We start from the raw sequence: 25,766 nt of genomic DNA on the forward strand, positions 1-25,766 counted from the left end.
GGTACATATTATTCAATCATGTAATCGTTTGATTCATATATTTTTACTATACATCCTTTCTTTTATTCCAAACAATATCAAACAATATATAATATTTACACATTACCTTAAAATTATGTTTTATTACCTACATGTAACTCAATATTAGTTTCAAATTCATATTTTATTTAATGTATTTTTTTATGTCAATACTTAAACATTATTATTATCCAAATAAACAAAATTATATAAGTGTGTACATGTAGTAATAATTTATATTTATGAAATATCTCCTTCTGATTCTCTATGGTCATTCAAATTAATAGGAACGATGACTCAAACTAAGAGGAGATATTCAAATTCATATTTTATTTAATGTATTTTTTTTGCCAATACTTAAACATTATTATTATCCAAATAAACTAAATTTTCAGTCATTTCATAATGAATTTTAACACTATTGATAAAAAAAATTAATGTTTATACCAAAAATGAGTATGTCTCCTTTTGATTCTCCATGGTCACTCAAACTAATTGGAACGACTTCATTTGCAATAGCATTAACAAGTCTACGGTACAGGCCTTGACACATGTTTCAAATTCATATTTTATTTAATGTATTTTTTCTGCCAATACTTAAACATTATTATTATACAAATAAACTAAATTTTTCATCATTTCATTATGAATTTTAACACTATTGATAAAAAAAAGTTAATGTTTATAACAAAAATTAGTATGTCTCCTTCTAAGTCTCCATGGTCACTCAAACTAATTCGAACGACTTCATTTGTAATATCATTAACAAGTCTACGGTACAGACCTTGACCCATATTTCCAATTCATATTTTATTTAATGTATTTTTTTTCTACCAATACTTAAACATTATTATTATCCAAATAAACAAAATTATGTAAGTGTATACATGTAATAATTTATATGTATGAAATTTCAAATATTAGTATGAGCCCGTGCATTGGCACGGGCGTCTCTCTAGTTATATAAAAGTATGTCTTTTGAAGACAGATGTCAAAACTGTTTTTTTACCACGTTATCATTTCCTCTTTCTCATTTTTCCTCTTTCATCTCCCACTCCGTTTTTTTTTTGCTTTTCCTTCTTCATCTCTCCCACTCCCATAGTCTCACGTACCCCTCCCTTCCTTCACACCCTTTCATACTTTCTTTCTTTTTTTTTCTTTTTCTTTATTACTTCATCACTTCTCAGTTCTCACACACTCTCTCTATCTTAAAAAAAGATATTTTTCTTATTAAATTTTGTTTAACATATTAGTTGAAACTTATTTTTTTACTTTCATTTACTATTATAAAATGATATTATCAACTCTTTCGTAACTTGATAATAAAATATTTCATTTTATATTTAATATTATAAAATAAACTTTAAAAAATATAATTTACAATTTTTAATCATTATTTAATAAATATAATTTTATAAAAAAATATATTACTCTTAATTTGATGTAAATTTTATTTTTTTAAAATTATTTTAAAAAATTTAAAAAAATATTTGATTCTATAAAATAATTCAAGTAAAACATTTATTAAGATAGTTTAAATATAAATTAAAACAATTAATTAACAAGTGCCCAATAAAAAATACATTTATAACATTTTTGAATAATTTTTTTTGGAAATAGTGTTATTTTTTGTTGTGTTTAATGTGACACCCTCTACCCCGATATATATAAATAAATAAAACATAAAAATATCGGTAACCAAATTCACACGGGTAAAAGGTTCACATTCACTTCACTATTATCAATTAAAACTTATTAAAAATATATTCGGCTCGAAACAAGGCCGTCAAAATTTACAAAAGTATTTTGTAAAATTAGTGAGATAAAATAAAATAGACTAACATCATGCAATTAATATAAAACTCATGTCTCATTGTCACATCCTATCAGAGCATTGTGTCCCGACGTCCTTCAGCACAAAGTTCCTTAAAGCACTTCACCTAGCTATCTGCTCCCTCGAACACAATGTTCAAGATTATCACAGGATCCAAACACAAACAACACACAGGGAGTGAGTTATCACATTCCTAACTAATAGAGAAAAATAAAACAACATATAGGTATAAATATTGTATAACAAAATACAATTTACTTGAGCATAACTCACGTTATTTCACCACATGCCTCATTCGTTTTCACAACATTCGCATACTCAAAAGTCAAAACACAATATCATCAAATCAATTAATATAGAACAATACACAAGCGTTATGCAACAGATACACTAAGACTCAATCCTATATGCAATGTGGTATCATGTTAGTGAAAAACCTCATCGGGCGCCTAGGAGTACATGACAAGACAAACCACACACTAGTAGGTCAAGTCACTCTCACTAGGTAATATCATAGAGAGACCAGTCAGGGTCACAGTGTTTTGCGAGAATGCTCCAACCATATGGGATCAACATAAGCTTAAAGAAGCACTCAAATCGGGTGACTCCCAAGGCCTACACTTCGAAGAGTCCGTCAGGGCCTCTCCCTCATGATTCAGGTTCAACCCAGAAAACATTTTAGTACACAGACTCTATATATGAACTATACAAAACACACGACTCCTCAATTGTTCTCAAAATAATTTTAACTCGTCGCCCTTTAAGGGTCTTATCATTAACTTGTCTCCCAAAAATGGACTTAACATTAACTCGTTGTCCAAAAAAGGACTTAACATTAACTCGTCGCCCAAAAAGGGACTTATAGTCGTGTGATTGTACAATTCATAGTTTATACTCAATGCACACAACATCTTAATCACATACATACACAATTTATCACATACACTCGATCTCAATCACAATGGTATAATCTCAAAATAGCATGTTATCACACCTCATGAATCATATTCACTTTACCTATGAACTATGCAATATACACAACTACTCAATTGTTTTCAAAATCATTTTAACTCTTCGGGTTCCCACAATGGATCCCATCATAATACTCGTCGCCCTTAAAGGGTCTTACAATTGTGTGATTACACAGTTCATATTTCACAACTCAATACACACATCTCATCTCAATACACATGTATTTCATCATCCGTCACATGTTCAATTTATCACATAAACACAGTTTGAATCATCATTTCATAACCTCAACATAACAATTTATACAAAGGATTTTATCACAACATGGGGTGTAAAACCCCTGAAATAGTTTCTCATAATTATATCAAAATCAATTAATCAAATTCATGGATTAAACACAAAGACATCAAGAGCACTCAAGTTTATCAATCAATTCTCATAAGGACATCAATTGGTACATAGAACAGAATAATATTGTATTTATAATCATAAAGAGAAAATTATAATTCAATAAACATCCCAAAATAAACCCAAATTTAGTTATCTAAGGATTCCTACACATGTTCATTCTAACCCCCAATTGTGATAAACTTATCCCTTACCTCTAAGCGGACTCACGTGTCTTCTGACAGCGATAGAAACATCTCTAACAAGTTCCTAAGATTTCTCTGTTTGCTCTGATAGGGTTCCCAAACGTTAGAGAGAATGAGAAGGGATTTAAACCTTCATTTGTACTATCTTCATGCAATTCCTTTTTCTCCCTTCACGAATATTATCTCGCAAATCCCAACGGTGAAAGTGTGCGTAATTGAAGTTCTAACAACATATCTAAATTTCATGAAAATCCAACGGTTAACGAAACCGAGATCGTAATTTTACTGAGACTGTTTTGGGTTTTTGCGGGAAAATAAAAGGCTACAATGCGAAAGGTTTTTCTCTAAGCTCAGACATGATTTTGAAATTACCAACGTTGAGAATTCTTGGAATTGGGTTGCGAACGTGGTGCTCAAATTTCACGATGATGCAACGGTGAATGAGTCCGAGATCGTCATTTTTCTGAAACAGGTTTGGTAGACTGCGGGAAAAAGAGAGGATTTTGAAAAGAAGAGGGGAAAAACGAAAATGAGGAAAAGAAGAGGCGCTGTCAGTGTGAAAACTGACCTAACGCTATTTATAGCTAGGTTTACTCTATTTATTTATTTATTATTTTATAAAAACAAACTTTATTTTATTCTCTATCAAACAAATAAATAAAATACCCTTTTTATTTTCTCTCAAATAATTATTTTAAATAATAATTATATCTCCTTATTTATAAAATCTCATCATTTTTTTAAAACTCTATTTATTTATAAATAACAATCCTTTTTAATCTAGTTTACAAAAATTGGAATGTTACATTTAAAGCTAAATTTTTTATACATCTGTTTCACTATTTAGTAATAGGGATGAGGATGACAAGGTGACGAAGTGGATATAGGTAATAACTACCCATCCCACTAAGTAAATATTCGTTTCATACTTGCGTGGGTACCCATAATTAGATATCTATAGATTTTTTTGAACATTCAGGAGTATCCATGGATATTAAAATAATTTTAAAATATAATTAAACTATAATTTTTATTTATTCTAACATTTTCTTTTGAAAAAACAGGTTAAAGATCAAAACAAAATTTATTCAACTATTAATTTTATACAATTACTTTACACATTTTTTAAAGGATTTTATTCAAATTATTCAACAATTTAAAATGCTTCAATCTCATAAGTCTAAATAAAAGATAATAAACTAAAATAGTTTGATCTCATAAGTCCAACAAAACTTTCTAATGTTCAATACTTCAATCTCATTAGAAGTCCAAAAAAAATTATTTAAATAGGAACATTTCAGTAATTTTATTATAATGAATATTTAACGAGAACCCGCAGGACGAGTATCTTGATTTTCATCTTTGTCCCATTTATTAAAGGTTAGCGCATATATCCGTCTAAATTATGCACGAGTACCCATTAATGAATCCATCTCCTATCTGTCGGGAATTTTATGTGCGGATACATGTACTTTTGTCATTCCTATTTATGATACGGGATAAATTATATATATATATATATATATATATATATATATATATTAATTTTAAAATAGCTTTATTAAGTATAAACTACTTTTGTTTATGATTTTATTCATATAACATTTTAAACTTATTATATTCTTTTTATACATCTATTTTTATAGATACACATACGAATAATATTTTAACAAATTATAAAATCCAAAAATACAACCCCTGCAATCGCACGGTATCCTGCTACTAAATATAGAAAACCATGATCTACATTCAAGCCTTCTTGCACTTCGTTGGATCTACAATAGTAAATCATGTACAAATCACAAAAAGATATACATTCAAATGTAGCAAATTTCCCCTCCATGATTACAAGTCCCAAACCTTCCACCTAATTGGTAGTTAGGAATTGGTAAATAGATACATTATACGCAATTCCTTGGAGCTAAATAAGCTTCATCACGGTTCCTGTTAATGGCATAGCCAAAACAATTTACACAAAATAGCTATGTTCACAATTAAACTTCAGGACCAGATGCAAACATGCATACAAGGCCTCTAAACACTTGAGCTGAGAGTTGGTGTGCCTGAAAAATCTCTCCATCCACATTCCATACACTTTCATTGCCCGAAGAAGTAAAAGTAAACGCAGGGGTCTGCGAAAGTTAAATAAAATTAGTAAATTATACGTGGTCCTTGGATAAGGTGGTGTGGGTAAGAGAAAAACTAACCTTATGATGCTCCACAAACTTAAAATTCAAGGGACTTCCCCCTCTTCTTGTAAGTTGAGTCAGATGCCTGTATCATTCAATAAGGAAACAAAAAATGATATTGTTACTAAATGTGTAAGCTATATTTGATTTTTGTGAAAGATAGGTGGTGTTTACCATAAATAAGATACATGAGGACAGTCTCTAATCAATATAAGATGAAGGAAACCATCTGACAGGTGTGCATCAGCCACCAATCCATCCGGTGCTTTTTCATTTCTGCAAGAGATTACAGCAGCTCCTACACTAAGAAAGCGTCCTTTGGATCTTGCCCATCTTGTTTCTTCTGAATTCAGATGAGGTGTGAGGCTGCAAACTCCAACGGATGCATGATTTGGCTTTTCATTACAAACCTTGCAATTAATTCGGCAGATACATCTTTCTGATTTTTGTGGAGACCTTATTGCCTGTAACAGATTACCCTCATGATCCCTTCTGGAAGTCAAATTGGTTTCATCTGATTCAACATCTAGGTATGTTATTTCTGCCTCATATGACCTGAATGATCATGCAAAAGAAAGGCCAAGTTAAATAAGCAAGATGCTAAATGTCAAAAATTGAAATAACACAACCATTAGTTATGCATAAAAAAATGTAATTTATTCCCACAAGAGCCCTGGACCAATTTTTTTATGATCCTTGCAGAGAAGATATATATACATATATATATATATATACATATATATATATATATATATATATATATATATAGAGAGAGAGAGAGAGAGAGAGAGAGAGAGAGAGAGAGAGAGAGAGAGAGAGAGAGAGAGAGAGAGAGAGAGAGAGAGAGAGAGAGAGAGAGAGAGAGAGAGAATCAGGACTTGTATTACTGAAGATGAAGAAAATACAAAGCCACTGAAATCTCTTACAAGAGCAGTCTTTATACTGCTGAGATTCAGTTATAACTGTCAACTAAGGCTAACTGTTAACTGATTAAAGTTGAAACCTAACCAGAGTTAGTTATTCATATACACTTACACCCCCGGCAAACTCAATGGGGCTGAGAAACCAAAGGTAGCTCAGCTACATTGAGTTTGGAACTCAAATAGGTAAACCTTGTAGAAGATAAGGGCTTGGGTAAGTAAATCTGCCCACTGATCTGTCCCAGGTATATGCTAAACCACTAGCTGCTTGGTGAGGACCTTTTCCCGGAAAAAAACGCATCCAACTCCATATGTCTATTTCTAGCATGTAGAACTGGGTTATGAGCTAGCTGCACTGCACTGGAATTGTCACAAAGCACGATAGGTGTAGTGTGAGGAACTGGAAGTTCCTGGAGGAGAGTCTGAATCCAGAGAATATCAGCTGGGGCAGCAGCTAAACTTCTATATTCAGCTTCAGTGCTGGTCCTGGAAACCACATTTTGCTTTCTAGACCACCAAGATACCAAGTTAGGACGAAAATACACAGCTGCACCAGAGGTAGACCTTCTGTCATCTGGGTCTAAAGCCCAGTCAGAGTCACAAAAGCATCTAATGGAAAGGTCTTGATTAAGAGAAGCAGAATACAGAATAAGACCAGAATGAAAAGCACCTTTAAGATACCTCAAAAATTCTCTTTACAGCTGTCCAATGGGATTCAAGAGGAGAGGCCATAAATTGACATACTTTGTTAAAAGCAAAACTGAGTTCAGGATGAGTGATTGTAACATACTGCAGAGCTCCAAAAACAGATCTCTAAAGAGAAGGATCTTGCCGTAAATCAGACCCATGTTTGGAGAGCCTGAAGTTGGAGTGCAAGGGGGAAGAATGGGCTTTGCTTCTAGCATATTGGTCTTCTGCAACAGATCTCGAATGTATTTAGACTGAGTCATTAAAAGTGCTCCACTGGATAATGAATGAACTTCAATCCCCAAAAAATAGTCTAGAGAGCACAGCTGCTTGAGAGAGAATGAGGCATTTAGTTGTTGAATTAACTTTTGCATCGGTGCATATGAATTTCCAGTGATAATAATATCATCTACATATACTAAAATGTAAGTAATGGGAGAGGAAGTCTTGGAAATGAACAGAGAAGGGTCACATTTGCTGTCAGTGAACCCAAACTTCAGTAAAGTAGCTTAAGTCTCTCAAACCAAGACCAAGCTCTAGGAGCTTGTTTGAATCCATAAATTGCTTTACTCAGTTTACACACAAGGGATTTATCAGAGGACTCAAACCCTGGAGGTTGAGTCATATAAACTTCTTCCTCTAACAGTCCATTAAGAAAGGCATTATTTGCATCCAGCTGCTGCAAGGACCACTTGTGAGTAATGGCAAGAGTTAAAATCACCCTAATGGTCACTGGTTTAATCACTGGAGAAAGTGTCTCTTGAAAATCAAAACCAAGCTTCTGATTAAAGCCTCTAGCCAGTAATCTAGCTTTGTACCTATTGATACTGCCATCAGAGTTTTCTTTAACTCTAAAGACCCACTTACATCCAATTGCATTTCTTTGAGGTGGAAGAGAGACTAGGGTCCAAGTGTTGTTCTTTTGGAAAACCTGAAATTCATCAATCATAGCAGCAAACCACTTTGTGTCTTGAAGAGCTTGTTTAACTGATTTGGGTTCAGTATGAACAAGAAGCAAGGAAGGATGAATCCTTGGCTACACTATTCCAGCTTTGGCTCTTGTAACCATAAGATGCACATTTTCTGGTCTGACAAGAGCAGGTTGTTGGGGATTGGAAGATTCAGTTGCAGACAACTGAGGTTGATCATCAGACAGTAATGTATCAGTATGAACAGAGGCAGAAGAAGCCTGACTGGGAGATTGTGCAGAATCAGATGACGGCGAGGCAACATTATCAGAACTGGGAGCCTCAACAGAGGGTGAGGAACTGGGAGCCTCAATAGAGGGTGAGGAAATCTGACTTTGAGGGTGACAAAGATTAGAAGTGGGAGGAGGATGAGAAACTGACTCAATAACAGGTAAGGTGGTGGAAAGGGACTCAGTAGGTATAGAACTGGAAGGAGAGGTAGAAAACAGTGTAGGATAAGGAAACTGATGTTCATTGAAAATAACGTCTTTTGAAATGAAAATTCTCCCAGAAGAGGACAGGCACTTATAGCCCTCGTGACTGGGTGAATAACCCAAAAACACATATTCAGAGGACCTAAACTCAAGTTTATGGGCATTATAAGGATGCAAGAAGGGAAAACATGAGGAACCAAACACTCTTAAAAACTGATAATAAGGTTCAGTTTGAAAAAGAACAGTATAAGGAATGGCAAACTTAAGTGGAGCTGAAGGCAATCTGTTTATGAGATACACAGCAGTTTGAAAAGCATGATCCCAAAAGGAAAGAGGAAGAGATGACTAAGAAGGCACAGACCCAATTCAACTATGTGACGATGCTTCCTTTCCACTACACCATTTTGGTGATGTGTATGTGGACAATTCAGCATATGAATGCTCAATTCTGACAGAAAAGAAGAGAAAACTTGAAATTCCCCTCCCCAATCTGTTTGAATAGCTTTAATCTTTTTGTTAAATTGCAATTCAACAAGAGATTTGAATTGTTTAAAAACAGATAAAGCATCAGACTTATTCTTTAAAAAATATATCCAAGTAAACCTTAAATAAGTATCTACAAAGGACATATAATATCAAAATTGAGAATGAGAATTCATAGGAGCAGGACCCCACAGATCATTGTATATTAATTCCAAAGGAGAATTATACACAGTTTGAGAAAGATTAGATGGAAATCTATGAATCTTGCCCATACAATAAGCAGAACAGCAGGGCAGTTCATCTTTTACAGGAAACTTGAAATTACAATGATTGAGTACAAGCTTTACAGCCTGAGAATTGGGGTGTCCTAGCCTAAGGTGCAAATGTATAGAGTTAGGCACAGTGTTATTACAAGCAACAGAAGAAACAGTGTTTATACAAGCTGGAGAAGACAGCAGAGAAGAATTGAAGATTGGGAAACTGATACGATCCATCAGGTCCAACATCTCCTTGTAGAAGGATCATATTGGAATCCTGGGATTTAACAAAGCAATGATTAGCATGGAATTCAAAGAAAACATGATTATCTTTGGCAAATTTACTTACACTAATCAGATTCTTGGTGATTTGAGGAACAAGAAGCATGTTTTTAAGAATAAGTTTGACATTAGGACTGAAAGGAGAAACAAAATTGGAGTGACCAGAAGCTGAGATATTCAGACCTTGTCCATTACCAATGAAGATCTGATCTTCAAAAGGAGAAGTTTGCTGGATATTCTGTGAGTTATTGGTCATATGAAAGGATGCTCCAGAATCTGGAAACCACGAAGATGAAGCATTGGAGTCAGAACTTGCCACCATAGCCAGTGGAGACCTGGAATTAGCACTCTGATAATTATGATTCTGATTTTGACTTCGCTGCAAACTCCAATTGGAATTAGAGGAATTGTTCCAGTTGTTGTTTTGATTCTGATTCTGACCCAAATTTTGATGACTATTCCAATTGTTCCAACTGTTGTTCTGACAACGATTGTTGTTACTCCCATAATTGCTGTTGTTACCACTATTTGCAGCTTAATACTGAGGGTTGAACCTATTGTAGCAGGTCAGAGCTGTGTGATTATACTTGAAACAAACTTGACATTGAACTGAGCTCTGACCGCCATGACCACCACGGCGTCCTCCACCAAGGTTGAAACCACCTTCTGCATGGTTATTATGACCACCAGAACCTTGCGAATCTGAAGAATACTGATTCGTATTCACAGCATTGGTGTCTGAGTATGAATTTGAGTTGTCATTCTCGAAAGAATGCGATGTACTCGTTTGAGTGAGATTAACGGTTGGCATGAAGGAATTACACAAGTACTCAAGTCTGGTAAATTTGTGAAGCTGCAACACCCGTGCAAAGATGTATCCTTCAGCCTCTACAATGGTGATTTGAGGGATGCGACTTTCGATCAAAGTAGTAACAAAATCAAACTCTCAAGGAAGACCCTCAAGGATCAAATCCATGTGTTCATGATGGGTAGCAGCATCCCCAACAGAAAAAACCTCATCGATGAGAACCTTAATGCGAGAAAGAAAATCCAAAACAGGACAATCGTCAAGAGTAGTGTGACGAAGAGCCAATCAAAGTTGATGAGCTTTCGTCCGTGTTTAATGATGGAAATAGGTGAGGATCTTATCCCATACCTGATACGAGTGAGTTGATCCAAGAACACGTGCAAGAATCAATCGAAAGAGTAGATTGAAGCCAAACAACAGAAATTTATCTTGCTTCTGCCACAATGAAAACAGAGGATTAACACGATCAAGATCACGATCAGCATCCGAAAGGTATCATGGAGGAATTTGAGGACTAGCTACGAAGCAATTGAGACCAAGAGCAGAGATCGCTGGCTCAACTTGTCGCCAAAGAAGAAAATTCTTATCATTCAACTTTTTGATGATTTGATGTGAAAAATTTGTCATGACTGAAGAAACTGGAACATCTTGATTCATCGGAAAGGAGTTGACTGGAATCACGCCGAAGTTGTTCAGAACCGCACCAGAATTGATCAGAATTTCAGAGTAGAACAAAAAATTAGAGTTAACCGGAATCTCGCCGGCCAGAACTTTGCCGGTCAGAACAGCACCTGCGCCAGTGTTAACCGGAGTAGCACCAGGATTTGCGGAAGCCATGAAAATGGATCAGATAGCTCTGGATACCATGTAGAGAAGATATAGAGACAGAGAGAGAATCAGGACTTGTATTACTTAAGATGAAGAAAATACAAAGCCACTGAAATCTCTTACAAGAGCAGTATTTATACTGCTGAGATTCAGTTATAACTGTCAGCTAAGGCTAACTGTTAACTGACTACAGTTGAAAAACTAACCAGAGTTAGTTATTCATATACACTTACAATCCTTAGATAAAAAGATTCATTCTATTCTTAGAAAATAGGAGGTAGAACCAACAGAGTGATTTTTCAATTAATCCTTGGAGTTGAATAATTCATTCAAGAAATGCTTTTGATGCCAATCAGAGGAATCAATAGAAAACAAAACCCTTATGATACACCAACAAAAAATGATTCCATGATTACAATTTTATATCCTAAGAGATGAGGAAACTGCATATTTCATCAAAGACAAGGTTATTTCCTAAGAGATTGTAAGAAAATAAGGAAAGTAGTCCTAAGAGATAATCTAAGGTACTCTAAATTATTATAAAATACAATTAAGATATTATTGACTATTTTTCATATATTCCAACACATTAATAATGGAACGTATGAGGAAAAAAACATATTTTTATGAAAATGGCACCTCTGATGGTGGTTAAAAACTAAGAAAGCATTCACATAGCATAGTCCACCATGTAACAACTGAATAAGAGTGTAAAATAAGAGAAGTATGGAATTCAAGAAAGGACATTTAAAACAGAGGTAATCAAAGCATGATATCACATCCACTTAGAGATTACCTATGCTTTAAAAATACCATTGTTCCAGCGTAATCATAACGTTTGGGACCCATCCAGCGATACTTCTCACTCTCTGTGATGACATCACCATAAAATCCGTACCTGAGGTCAATAATGTAGGATATAATACTGAAGAAATCTATATAATAATTAAGGATTAACATGTAGCATACGCAAGATGACTATACCAGTACATGTCTCAATGTGTATAAATTGAATAGAGTTTCTTGATGGATCATGAAAAATCCCAATTAATATAGGCTTAAAACTACAAAGCAAAGGCAGAAAAAATTTCACATTTACATCTCTGTTTGTAATGTGAAAAGAACTGTGAACATTGGCAAAGTGAGTAGGAAAATGATGCACATTTGAAGATGAATATAGATAAACCTTTGATTAGTTATCAAAGCAAAAATGTCATTCAAGATGTAAGAATGCAATTAGGCTGGCAGATTAAACGTGCTTTTATTATATTTTCAGAAATGTTCTCCACTCTATTCTCACATTTTTCGATTATTTCAGATTCATTGGAATCAATACAAATCAAATAGATGAAACTACAAAAAAAAAATTGGACGCAATTCTCAGATAGTAGAAATCAAATATATATTTGATTTTTACTATCTGGATTACGCACAGCTAGTGATCATGTGTTAGTCAACTCAAGACCCAACCAAAAATTATATTTATAAAAGAGGAAATTGGTTGAGATAAAAAGAGAAGATTACAATAGATTGGAAAATTCAACCAAAAAAAGATGACAAAAAAAAATCAATTAAGTTACCCAGTCCTAAACATCTCTGTAAGGGAAACCCCTTCAAAAAGACCATGAGCTTTACAGCAAGTAAAAGCCAATAACTAAGAGAGAGCTTAGGACTCCCAAATAGGTTTATTTAGATCAAAACTCAAAGTATAATTAGTAAGCTGAATTTCTAAATTTTTCATGAATCAGACTAAGTGACTAACAAAAGCTTGTAAGTTTAATTTCTTCATCTTCCATACAGAACTTGGTTGTGAACACTTAATATATAAACGATGACAGTTGAACATATTCGTTTTCCCTAGGTGTCCCAATCATGTCTTCCAGTTCAGGAAAGAGAGAAGATCTAGTTTCTAGTTACTGTTAATTTTCTTTAACTGAAAATAAATATTGACAAAAAAGCAAAGCAGCAAAGCAAATTCCTTTGGTGAACCTTCAATAACACCAACTACAAAGAGCTAAAGACATTGAGAAAGTTTGAAAATAAAGCCAAAAAAGATACTACCTTTGTCCCTAAATATAAGACTCTTTTATTCAAAAAGTTTGTCCCATTTTATAAGACTTTTAAAGTTGTCTATTGTGTTAATTATTTTTTGACAAAAATATCCTCAACTACTTTACAATAATTGCTATAAATTAATAAGATAAATTCATTCTCTCTCTTATGAGGATTGGAGAAGATAACTAGCACACATTTATTAATTAGGTAGAATGTAATTAAGTGGAAAGAGTGAGATGGTGAGTCCCAATAATTTTAAGGGTAATTTTGGCAAAATAATACAAATTTAATTCTACTAACTAAATTAACCAACTTTCTTAAAGGGTGTGAATTAGTTAAAATAGTCTTATATTTAGGGACAGAGGTAGTACTTGAAAGACAAACATTTGTAACTAATGTAAGCTTAAAGCAAGAGTTTGGATAGTATTGTTTTGACAATTAAAGAAAAGATAATTTGCTTTCAACAGATAATATAACAGATAGAAATTACCCTGAAAAGGAAGCTGCATAGCGCACATGAGGCTCAACCTCAGATTTAGGAGTTCTTTTCCACCGTACAACTTGAGCTATGTCAAGGTGCACCCTTTTACCAAGGACAATATGCAATGCAGAAGTAATAGGGTCTCGAGTTCCAGTTGTACTACAAAATACAGTGTGAATTCAGAATTTCATATAACCCATGTGAATTGTATCAGAAAACTATTAAGGATACACTGAAAAATATTGGCAACACAAATTTAAATAGCATGTAATTTTCAAAAGTATACATTAGAATATTTACAAAAAATCTAGAATATATTTAGTGTATCTTAGAATATCATAAAAGATCTTCAGAATATAATGAGGAATAAATTAGTTATCTAATTAAGGTATAAAACTGTTTCCTAATTTTATTATGTTTTTTATTTATTACCTCCTTTAATTAGGATTATTAGTTTTATTGTATTGATAGGCTTCGGCTTGCAATAGTAATACTACACTAGTACTTGTGTTAGGTACCAGTTAGTTATGATAGGTTAGTTACCTATTAATTAATAATTAGTTAGGAGTTGCCTATAAATAAGAGGGGTTAAGAGGGAAAAGGTTGTATTTGGACTTGATTTGGGAAGTCCTTGGGAAAAAACCAGGTCTCTCAAATACTGGGAGTGTAACATTTTCCCAACAATAAAGATCATTTCCATCTACAATCTGATCCAGTTTCTATCGACTTGACCTAATTATTATATTAGAATATATAGGACCACTAGGACAATATCTAGTGACTAGGATCTTATCATTACAATATCATATCAATCTAGCATCAGTATTCAGATTGTCCTTTCTTTCTTTCCTCTTTCCCTACCTAAACTTTATAATCTCAACAGTATGCAACTTTAATTTATAGATAGATCATCATACAACACCAATATGCTGTTACAGGCATATGTGCAATCAGTGCACCATCAAGAAATTTAACGTCTACATTCAATGTATGTACTATGTAGTGAGTAGTCAATCCCTTAGATTTAATTACTGTAATTAGGCTTCCTTGATTATAGCTGATATATATATATATATATATATTCAGCTCCCATATGTGATTGAGACACTAGTTTTGCAACTGTCTCCATTTTTTTCTCTTTCAACATGGTAGCTAGTGCTTTATAAAGGTAACCCAAAATGAAAGAAAAAGCATGGATAACCAATAGATCCATTATGCTCTACTGAAATTATTTTGTCCAGGTTCAGTGCATGCAGTCAGTAGTCAATCCCTTTCATTTAGTGACCATAATTAGGCTTCCTTGATTATAGCTTGTATTTATCATATGACTAAAATATACTCAGCTCCCTGTGTGTGACTCTGACACTTAATTTCTGCATCCATCTATTAAAAATATAATTGTAACAATTGAATGTAATTAATGCAGAACAAGGCATAATGAAATTTTTGATAGAAGATATTGCAAAAATGGTTTTGGTTTTTAACACATGCAAATCAAAGCAGATTATACTGCAAAAGTAGTTTCTTTAAATTGATTTTAGATTACAAATATATCTTCTCTCGTGCAGAATGGAAAGTAGGAAGGAAAAAAGTTACCAGATTACAATTGCATCAGTTGAACCTGCAGGAATAATCCCAAATCTAAACCATTCATTAGGAAGAGGAAATTCAGCAGCCTTATCTTCAGAATCTTCAAAAGCCACATAATAATCAACCATTAAATTGCCATTTCTCTTTCTCCTTTTCCTATTTATGGGGGGGGGGGGGGGGGGGGAAGGGTGATTGCAGAAACTAACATTTCACAGTAGTTACTAAAGTATGGAAAAACCAATATATTTACTGATTGAAATGATAAAACGCAATTGATGAAGTGTTAGAATGATGACTGTAATTAATGCAGCATTAGAAATACTGGGTGATAATGCAGCATTCAAAATATTAGGGGCATTGGAAATTGTTAAGATTACATATTATTCTGTTATTTGCAATTAGATATTAATTAGTGATTTCATCTTTATTACTCATTATTAGATTGATCCTACATGATTAATACTGATCCTATTTGCTCATTATAAATAAAGGCTTAGTGCGTCATCCACTCATCCTTGACCCGGAACATTACACAGTAAAATACTGTTTTAGAAATATTAGGTGTTGATGTAGCATTGGAAACATTCGGATCTTAGAAAGTATCTCAATGCTTATTTAATGTCTTTTGTGAATAAAAGTAATGAAGTATGGATAAACTGAACTCACTTGAATTTGAGATTCTAGACCCAGATTGTTTTGGACTTGAAATCAGAGGAAACTGGTCTTCATTTCGACTTGAAGTCTCATCAACTATTTCATCTTCATCAAGAACCAAGGAATCATCATTATCTTTAACCAAATGAACAAAATCTGATGGAGTTGGTGGGTAGGGAGCTTTAAACCTGGGAGAAAGAAACCCATTAAGGATTTCATTGAAAAATCCATCACCACCCTGGAACCACCACAGTTAGAACATAACACTTGAAAGCAACAAGGAAACTTGAAAAGTGATTACATCTAAAATATAAAGGTTTGAAACTCTACAAACATAATGTCTCATAAACATATCAAAAGAATGATCGCAGAATTAGATTTACAATGTTGTGCAAGACAGTATAATAAATATCAAATCCAAATGCCAAACTTAATATTGCATATGCTCATCATATCAAAGAAGACATCTTATGATGCTGCATCATTTAGTAGAGTATATTAGATCAGAAAGCTAAGTTATTCATATTCATTTATGGTTTCATAGTTTAGACAACAAACAAAAGAAGACATTTTCCTTCAACTCATTTTATTTACTTATTTTTTTCAATTGTTGAGGTAAGATGCAAACAGAAAGTGATAGAACTGGATCGGGACAGAGAAGAAAGTGGAGAATATAAATGAAGAAAGGTGATGAAATGAGTATTATTCTCTAGTACAACTCTCTGGTAATAGAGCAAGAGATGAACTACAGTAGTACTTAGGGTATTCGAGTGACCCTGACCTCTCCCCACTTTTTAAGAGTCCAATCCAATCCTTTGCAAATGAAACGATAGATTTCCTTGTCAAACTCTCTTATTTATAGGTAATATGGCTTAGTTCTTATCTATCTCGTCCTAACAACTAACTAACTCTCTCACATGCAGATATTAATTGTCAGACAGACAGACATCTAACCAAAAAGAAACTCCAAACATCAAAGTATTGTCAGAAAAAAGAAACTATAGTATAATCATACAATGTTAAACTCCGCCTATGACATTTGGAGTCAGAGTCTGTTTCTTAAGTACTAGCTATTCTGTGTCTCACTCACCCCTGGTAGTTCCATCTACTTCTATCCCAAACAAGTCAACTCCATCATCTCCATGACAGCCTCCTAGTCCTTGTCTCCTGAGAAATTACCAGTGCCATTTGCATCATATCTCCACTGACACAACTGCGGAAAGTTCAAGTGTCTCGTATCTTGTCCCTCTCCCTTCTACTCGAAATTCTACTGAGTCGTCAAACTTCCCGTTGCACATCATAAAAGATAGGTAAAATATGTTCTTAGCCCCTATACTTTCATTGAATCTTGTTTTTAATCCTTGAACATTCATATCATTCAATTTAGTCACTGAACTTTATAAAAAACATGTTTTTAGACCCTCATCACAACCTGAAGTTAAAAAGCATGCAGAAATTAGGAAGTAGGCCCAGGGACCAAAAACACTTTTTTTATAAAGTTTAGGGACTAAATTGCACGATATGAAAGTTCAAGGACTAAAAACAAGATTCAACGAAAGTATAGGAACTAAAATCATATTTTTATCCTAAAGGATATACATTCCTCAATCATCACCATATATTTATTCCTCTGTCTCTATTCTTCACAAGAATCTCTTTCTTACCCAGGTTGGTAATAGGCTATGATTGATAAGATGACAACTTTAGAATCTAACTAAACATGGACCTTTCTTGCTTCTCTGATATGGCCACAAATTAGAGATCCTGAATTATTTAATGTGTTTGGATTAAAGTTGGTGAACTTAAGTTTGAATCAAAAGTATGTTGGAAACTTAAGTTTGTTAAGAAATGAGTTTACACAATGAAATTTATATTTGGGTATTTCTTTGCCCAAATGTATGTTTGATGAAATGAAATTTGTTTGGATAATAGTAAGAAGTACTTTTAAATGTGTAATTACTTCAAAGGGTAAAGTTCATAATTCATAATATATTATTAAATATGAACTAGTAATATATTGTTAAAAATAATCAATAAATCACTAAAATATTAATATAATATTATTAATAAATAATAAGACTAACAAAGATTTTACTATTTTGGTAATGATAGAGACTTTTGGTTTCATATTATATGTGAAGACATGGCTGTTTTTGTTTTTGTTTTTTGTCTCAGTAGTGGAATAGGGGGTGCATTTAGTAATGTTGTGTTTGTGGTTGGGCATTTTCATGTAACAGCTTTATATTGACTAGTTGAAAAACAGGCACTCCGTTCCTTGTGCCTTAACTGCCTTTTTTGTTTTTTTAGTTAGATGTAGTTGTAATAATTGTCATGTTGAAAAACTATTAGACAGTAACTACTTGTGATTGTGAGTGGTTTTTAAAAGTAGTTGAAGGGTAAATTAGGAATAGTAAATTTGTAGACCAAATGGGACAATTGCATTTATTAATAGTTATAGATAATAAATGTCATGATGAAAAGCTATTAGACAGTAACAACTTGTGATTGTGAGTGGTTTTAAAAGTAGTTGAAAGGGTAAATTAGGAATAGTAAATGTGTACACCAAATGGGGTAATTACCTTTATTAATAGTTATAGACACTGATTGGAGTGCGCAACATTTAAAATTGGGGCACACCGCACATGCATCTTAAATAAGCATATACAGACTAAACGATAGAACGAAGGAACAATAATGAAAGATGAGTGAAGAAGTGGGGGTTCAAGTTGGAAGTTAAATTTCATAAAGAGCCCCATCGGAAACTGAAGAAGCAAAAAGCATGGCATCACTTGCTTTTGTGCCAAACCTGGGTTGGAGTCAAACGTAGGTGCTGAAACTGTTTTATGGGAACCCAAACATATCTCAAACTCAGTAATATATTCTCTTTATTTTTATTTTATCAATTAGGATAATTGTTAGGATATTTTTGTAGCCTATTTAAAGGGTGGACTTGATGGAAATCAATCAAGAAGAAATATTCAGAAAACTTGTGTTAGTTTTGGAGGGGATCTGTCAAGGACAAGTCTGCTTCTCACTCTCACTAAAATGTGTGTTAGTTTAGGAGGGGCTCTTTCAAGGATGAGTCTACTTTTTGCTTTCACTATAGGTCAAAAGAAGTCTTCCCTGTCTAGGCCAGTGACTCAATCCTATGCTAAGGTTCATAACATTCTCCTCCTAGAATATCTATTGTTGGATGTTAGGTCTATATTGTCAAAGTTGGTCCAGACAAGCAGATTGATAGACTGAAAGCTCGCTTGGTGGGTACAGGATATAACCAAAAGTTTGGTCGTTGTTAATCTCTTTCTTTCTATGGCAGTCATGCAGTATTGTCGATTGCACTAGTAAGACATCAAGTAAGCCTTTCTTCATGGAGACATGGAAGAACTGTATATGGAGCACTAAAACGTGTTTCATACATGCTCCTCTAATCAATATATTTATTTGGTTGTCTATATTGATGATATAGTTATTTCAAGTAATGATCATGAAGTGATAGCAATACTAAAACAACACTCAGTCTGCCATTTTCAAAAATGGATCTAGGATGGTTGCAGTACTTAGAATTAAGGTAGCTCAACAAAAGGCAGGAATTGTCATATAACAGAAAAAACACTTCAGATATGATGGAGGAAACCAGTATGCTGCATTGCAAGCCAATCGATACTCTTATGGATCCTAATGTCAAGCTTCTACCTAACTAGGGGGAGTCCTTTACAAATCCAGGAAACTATTGAGACCATGATGCGGCTAGATATTTCATTTGATGTGAATGTTGTCAATCAATTCCTTAATTTTGTGATAGCCACTGGGATGTTGTGGTTAGAATTTTGAGATACATTAAAAAGGATCCTATAGAAGAGGTTTAGTATAAGATAGAGGTCATTATGATACTGTTTCATACACAAATGCAGATTAGGCAAGTTGTTCAACCGACAGACAACCCACATTAGGATAGTGTGCCCTAACTGGAGGTAACTTGATTTCATGGAAGAGGAAGAAGTAGAATGTTATTGTCAGATCCAATGCAGAGACTAGTATCAAGCTACAGCTCTCACCACATGTGAGCTCATATGGCTGAAACACCTCCAAGAATTGCATCTCTGTGAAGTAGGCTCAATGAATCTCATTTGTAATAACCAAGCAACCCTGCACATTGCCTCCAATGTAATCTTTTATGAGCATACTAAGCATATTGAGATCGATTGCCATTTTATTATGAGAAGGTTATGTCTGGAGAAATTACCACTTCATTTGTTGGTTCTAATGAGCTGTTAACAGATATTTTCACCAAGTCTCTTCAAGGACCTAGAATAACTTACATATGTTGCAAGCTTGATGCATACAACCTATATGCTCCAGGTTGAGGGGGAGAGTTGAGATATTATGTAGATTACAGAGATATATATTAAGAGACATGATACGAGTTCGATTTAGTTGACTTTGTTCGTATTTATATCAGATTTGATTTGTATTTATGTAGATGAGATCTTTTCTATAGTGTAATTAGGATCATATTTCTAGTGCCATTGTATCTTTAGATTTACCTCTATTCATGTATCCTTTTTACAGTTTAATCAATCCGAAATATACATACTTCTTCAATTATTTCCTCCAGTCTCAAATATACCATGTTGAGTGTTATCAGCAACAAATTTTCAGTATAATAAAGTATTACTAGCTATTTCCAGTCCAGTTCTATCAGAATGTAAAAGAAGGGAGTTAAGTTCTTACAACAGCAACAACACCATCATATGAGTTAAGCTCCACATTTGTCAAAGAAGACATCACATCAAATGCCTCTCCTGCTCTCTCTGTCACAATCACCTAGTAATGAAAAGCAAATTTATTACTAGGAAACAGATCAACAATCGTATTTAATTATCTGTTACTACTTGATATTATCATAAAGCTAAGTTGTCCTGCTCTAATTTGCAGTATCCTGAGCAAACAAAAACAGTTGTGATATGAATAGATTTATGTTAAACACATATACTTGCAGTTGCAGATCCAAAAGTTGGACGGCAACTAAGCTGAGCAAAGTTAAAAGACAATCACCTCAAGCTAATTCAATCAACATATATCAATCTTGAGCAAAAGCTCAAACATAAGATATCAATCTTTCTTGTGCTTAAACAGATAGAGCGCAAGTCAGTATGATCATTTGAAGAAACAGATGCACATAAAATTGCTCGCCACTTGATTCTCCCCTTTCCTCCAAAACATTAATACACATTTTCATCTAATACATTTCCTTTTGTTAATTATCAACAAAATCAGGTCATTTTTGTTATTTATATTCTTAATTCTTAAATATACATAACAAATCTGCATCTGTTTAATCAAGCATCTAAATTGACCATGTTCTCAATCAATATCTACCAAGATTCATATACTTGTTTTTTAAACATTTATAAAATGCAATTATAACTCAACTTTTCATGAGACAAGCTCAAATAGATAACTATTGGTTTTATTTGTTAATGGCACCAGTCATAAGCAGTAGGATTGACTAGCCAAGACAAGTATAACAAAAAACAACATATTATCATAAAAATGAATAGAGACAATAGAATATTCATCCTTGTGAAGTTCAGAAATTAAGAAAAAGGACTATTTATTAAACTCCATAAGTTAACAGCATGAAAAATAATGGAAATGGACTTGTTTATTTGTGATACAATCACTGCCCGCAGTCCAAAAATAAGATTTTAAAAGCTATTGTGCAAGGAGTTGATGGCACATTTGAAGACTTGGTTATCTTCTTAAGCAAAATATAGTAGATAGGAGTTAAGCATACATAAACTTAACATTGAAAGTTTATCAGTAGCTATCCATTTAGGAAATTTCTAGAGAAGCTAAAATTACACCTTTGTTTCTACTTTAGCACGAGAGAATATAGGAGCCACAGCTTCCCAGGTTCTACACCCATTACCTTTCCCGCTCCTTGGATGAACAAAAACCTAGTGAATCAGAAATTATATCTGGGAAAAGTTCATTTTAATTAATCATTAAAAGGAAAAGGAAAAATATAAATGTTTGACCAATACTAGAGCATACCAAAAGATTCTTTGGTCTTCCAACTTCATGTTTCAAGGAAGCATTAAGTTGATTTACCCACATCTGACATGTTGGCAAATTTTTATGACCAAAAGTATATTCAACCAGGATGCATTGAGAAGGTTGATTCTTGTTCCTTATAAAACCATGCACAGTAAAGCTGTACATCTGCATAATTGTAAGATAAATACTATGAAACATTATAAAACTATAAGGAACAAAATTGCATAACCAAGAACAAGAGCAAACCTTTATGTCTTGACCTAAAAGTAGACATTCAGTAGCAGGAGGGAGACTTGATATGTGAATTGAACCATGATCATTTAACTCAAAAGCATATATGTCAGAAAGTTTGATCCCAGTAGCAACCTTAGAAAAATATTTAATGCCTAAACAAGTTGAAACATCCTGTTCCATTAAAAATATAAGAAGAATAGTATTAGATGAAACCCAAACTATATGCTCATTTTAGTAATTATTAGTTTAAAAATTATCCACAGCCTATAAGGTCATATTATTGCAACTTCTTATAAAGATATATGAGAATGAACGTGGAAAAATATAACATAACCAAGCAAGTCATGACAGTGATGAAATTCTATAAGAAATTTAAAGACAAGGGAAACTCTGCCATTTTTAATTTGAATATGAAAAATAATTGGAAAATTTCTTTTTATCAGAAAATGATTGAAAAATGATTGTTATTACTTGACAATGGTAGTATTTCATTCTGTTCAGCAGCAAAGAGGGTGGCCGTTTGGTTGTAGTAAAAACTTACGCATGGCCAAATCTAATATAACATGACTATAATGCTGGCCTAGTTTAATATATACCAAACTCTATGGAAGCTGTTCTATTTTAATGAGAATTACAAGTTATATAATTTGCTTAGAACTACATATGAATCTGTGAATATTTAGCTATCTATTGAGATCACTGCTCATATGGAATGTATATGTTCCTTCATCTTTACGGATTAAGGTTTCAGTTTGCAACAGAGAAAGAGGAATGTGTTTGCCTGATTTGCAGCATGTTCATGGTTGTTTTTGTTCACATGCTTTCTAGTATAAAGATCTATAAAAATTCTAATCATGAAAGTGGATGTATGTGTTGTGTTGTCTTGAACATGGATGGTCTTACATTGACAGTTCTCAAAAATAATTTCGGATGCTGCACTTTGTCCCTCCTAGTATTATCATGTAGCATGAAATGACTCCCTTAGTGGTTCAAACAAGCTTCATGGTAGCTTAAACTCAAACTTGCATTCCATAAAAACAGCCAAAAAAATTCATCCATCACCCACAAATTTAGCTCCTCACTTAAGCTCTGCCTTCAAAGCTCACACCCCATTCAGCATGAATACATTTTATCAAACATGACAACTACATCAAACACATTCACATGCAATTCAGAATCAAAAGTGATATTCAACTCATAGTTACCAAGAACATAGTATGGGTACTATTTGCGATGGTCCATCACTTTTTAATTATTATTACAAGACTTCCTTCAAAGAAAACCTGGCACATAGTACGGTGAATTCGATACACAGGGTTATTGAGAGAATTCTGTAACCATGATTCAACTCAATCACCACATCCATAATCTAATTATCTAAACTTGGGGTGAGATCAATCATCCACCCCATTTGACAAAATCCATAATCTAAACATGGGGTGATATCAATCATCCATTGCCACCCCATTTGACAAAATCAAAAGACAAGCCAGACATTTTCACAAACACTTTAAATGCAATCCAATGGGACTTACATTATCCAATGGTTCAACCAATTTCCAAGACAGCCTATCTGAGTGAAAGGTGAGGGTGACCTCCCCAACGTGATCCAACAAAAGGGTGGAACTCAAAATGGAAGCTTCACCATCAAAAGGTGAAGCTGTGAGAGACGTGTCGCCCACAACACAATCGTTTCCTTCTCTCTCCATTCACAACGGAAGAAGAGTCAAGGAAACGAGATGGTGATATGTTTACCCGAAAATTAAAATTTCAAAGTTCTGGAAAAGGTTGAAAGAGGCTTTCAACCCAAGGTGAAAAAAGAGGTTCGAGTTTGTTTAGCGTTTGGAAAGTGCAAGGAAGGTGCAAAGGAAAATATTTTATTGTGGTTTGTTTGGTATTCTATTTTTTTTTTGGAACATAACTTGTGGGAGCAGAAGCATTGACTCGATTTAGCGCAAGACCACAAATTTTGACACCAAAATTGAACTGAATATTCTTTTTACCGAACATTGCCTTGGAAATGTGAATGGTTATTATTTTGTCGGCTAAAATGTGACTTTTGTTCCTCTAATTTTTTACAATATGTATTTTTGGTATTTTGTTTTAAAATTGATATATGTAATTCTTTTATTTAAAAAATCAGTAATTTTAATTCTTCTGTCCAAATTAAGATGTTAACTCACATTATTGGAAAGAAAATTACTCTTCGATCATTTTCCATTAATGTTCTTCGCACCATCCAATTTTTTTATCAATGTTCTCGCCTCTTTATTATACCTTTCCTCTATTTTCATCCTCTTTTTCCCTTCCATTTATATCTAAATCTCCATTTTTCTGGTTGGAATTGTAATTCACCGGAACCCAAATGGTGCAAATAGTCTCCATCACAAAAAATACCAAGAAATCATATTTGAAGATATATGCTACGAAATCACATTTAAAATGTGAGAAGAAGAAGCGTTCGGAAGGTGATGGTGTAGTTTTGAAACCTTATACTTAAACACTTTTATTTCTCCTTTTTTGAACCCAAAAAATAATGTGAAATAATGTAGGTTATGTATTACTGTTACTATCTTTTTCATTTTCATTTGGAAAGTGTGTATACTTTGAACTCCTCATTGTATAGATTGAAAATGAGAGTCAGAAAAATTCTTCTGCGGTGTCATAAAAACTGCTTCATGATGTTAGACATAAAACATCAGGCTTTTTGACCAATGTGCACTTTCTCTCTCCAACAAATTCTCAAAGTACACCACTTTGAGAAAAAAAAAATCCCCCACCTGTTTTATTTCTTATAGGGGAGTCGGGTTTGGGCACCCCGACTTCCCTTCGTGTCCTTTTTTTTAAATTAAATATTGTATTATATAAAAATATTTTTAATTATTTTTAAATTTATTTAATTACTAAATTATTTTCTTAATATTGATTAAATTAATTTTTTATTAACAAAAATATACATATAAAGAAAAATATAAAAATTGAATAAAATTATAGTATGATTTTTTATTTATGTTATATGTAATTGTGTAGTTAAATTTATGTTTTGTTAATTTTTGTATGTTGTTATAATTAAAAAAAATAATAAAATTAGTTAATAGTATTAAAATACACTAAAAAAAACACCGCGAAAAAATATATGACACATATGTCTTATAAATTAGATAAAATACTCAAATTACAGTAACTAAAATGATATTCGACAATAATGAAACATATTAAAAATTACAATTACAACGCAAACATAACAAAACTAATGAGGATCTAAAATATGTTGTGCATAATACATGTCTTCTTCTATTTGGATTACTGGTTTGTTATTGTGCATAATCCAAAATTTCTATTGTGCATAATCGTTTCCAATATTTGGATTGTGCTAACACTCTTAGCACGTCTTCATTTTTCAATTCTGTTATCTCATA

General features: G+C 33.2%; 1 protein-coding gene across 4 annotated transcripts; it reads right to left on the reverse strand.

Annotated features, from left to right (window-relative positions):
- Window positions 1–5,107: 5,107 nt before the first annotated feature.
- On the reverse strand, window positions 5,108–24,261 carry LOC114409389 (ceramide kinase-like). Of its 4 annotated transcripts, none has more exons than XM_028372833.1 (13): window positions 23,883–23,986; window positions 23,251–23,440; window positions 22,360–22,518; window positions 22,111–22,278; window positions 21,921–22,013; window positions 20,785–20,877; window positions 16,066–16,291; window positions 15,406–15,499; window positions 13,819–13,968; window positions 12,070–12,171; window positions 5,781–6,161; window positions 5,625–5,691; window positions 5,108–5,549 (listed from the first exon to the last, which is right to left on the reverse strand). In XM_028372833.1, exons 2-13 carry the CDS (start codon window positions 23,314–23,316, stop codon window positions 5,412–5,414), a joined length of 1,737 nt encoding a protein of 578 aa, XP_028228634.1. In that variant the 5' UTR covers window positions 23,317–23,440; window positions 23,883–23,986; the 3' UTR covers window positions 5,108–5,411. The 4 variants fall into 4 exon arrangements, with proteins under 4 accessions (XP_028228634.1, XP_028228633.1, XP_028228631.1 ...); XM_028372832.1 differs by having other exon boundaries at window positions 23,251–23,492; window positions 23,883–23,978; XM_028372830.1 differs by lacking the exon at window positions 23,251–23,440 and having other exon boundaries at window positions 23,883–24,261.
- Window positions 24,262–25,766: the final 1,505 nt, after the last annotated feature.

Source organism: Glycine soja, chromosome 4 (assembly GCF_004193775.1).
Source record: "Glycine soja cultivar W05 chromosome 4, ASM419377v2, whole genome shotgun sequence".
Taxonomy (NCBI): Eukaryota; Viridiplantae; Streptophyta; class Magnoliopsida; order Fabales; family Fabaceae; genus Glycine; species Glycine soja.

Coding starts and splice junctions, on each gene's coding strand:
- LOC114409389 (XM_028372830.1), bottom strand. CDS start 24,056: ATGGAGAGAGAAGGAAACGATTGTGTTGTGGGCGACACGTCTCTCACA. Junction 16,292..20,784: donor ATGATGGTGTTGTTGCTGTT/GTAAGAACTTAA, acceptor TGGTGGTTCCAG/GGTGGTGATGGATTTTTCAA. Junction 13,969..15,405: donor ACTGATGCAATTGTAATCTG/GTAACTTTTTTC, acceptor TGTATTTTGTAG/TACAACTGGAACTCGAGACC.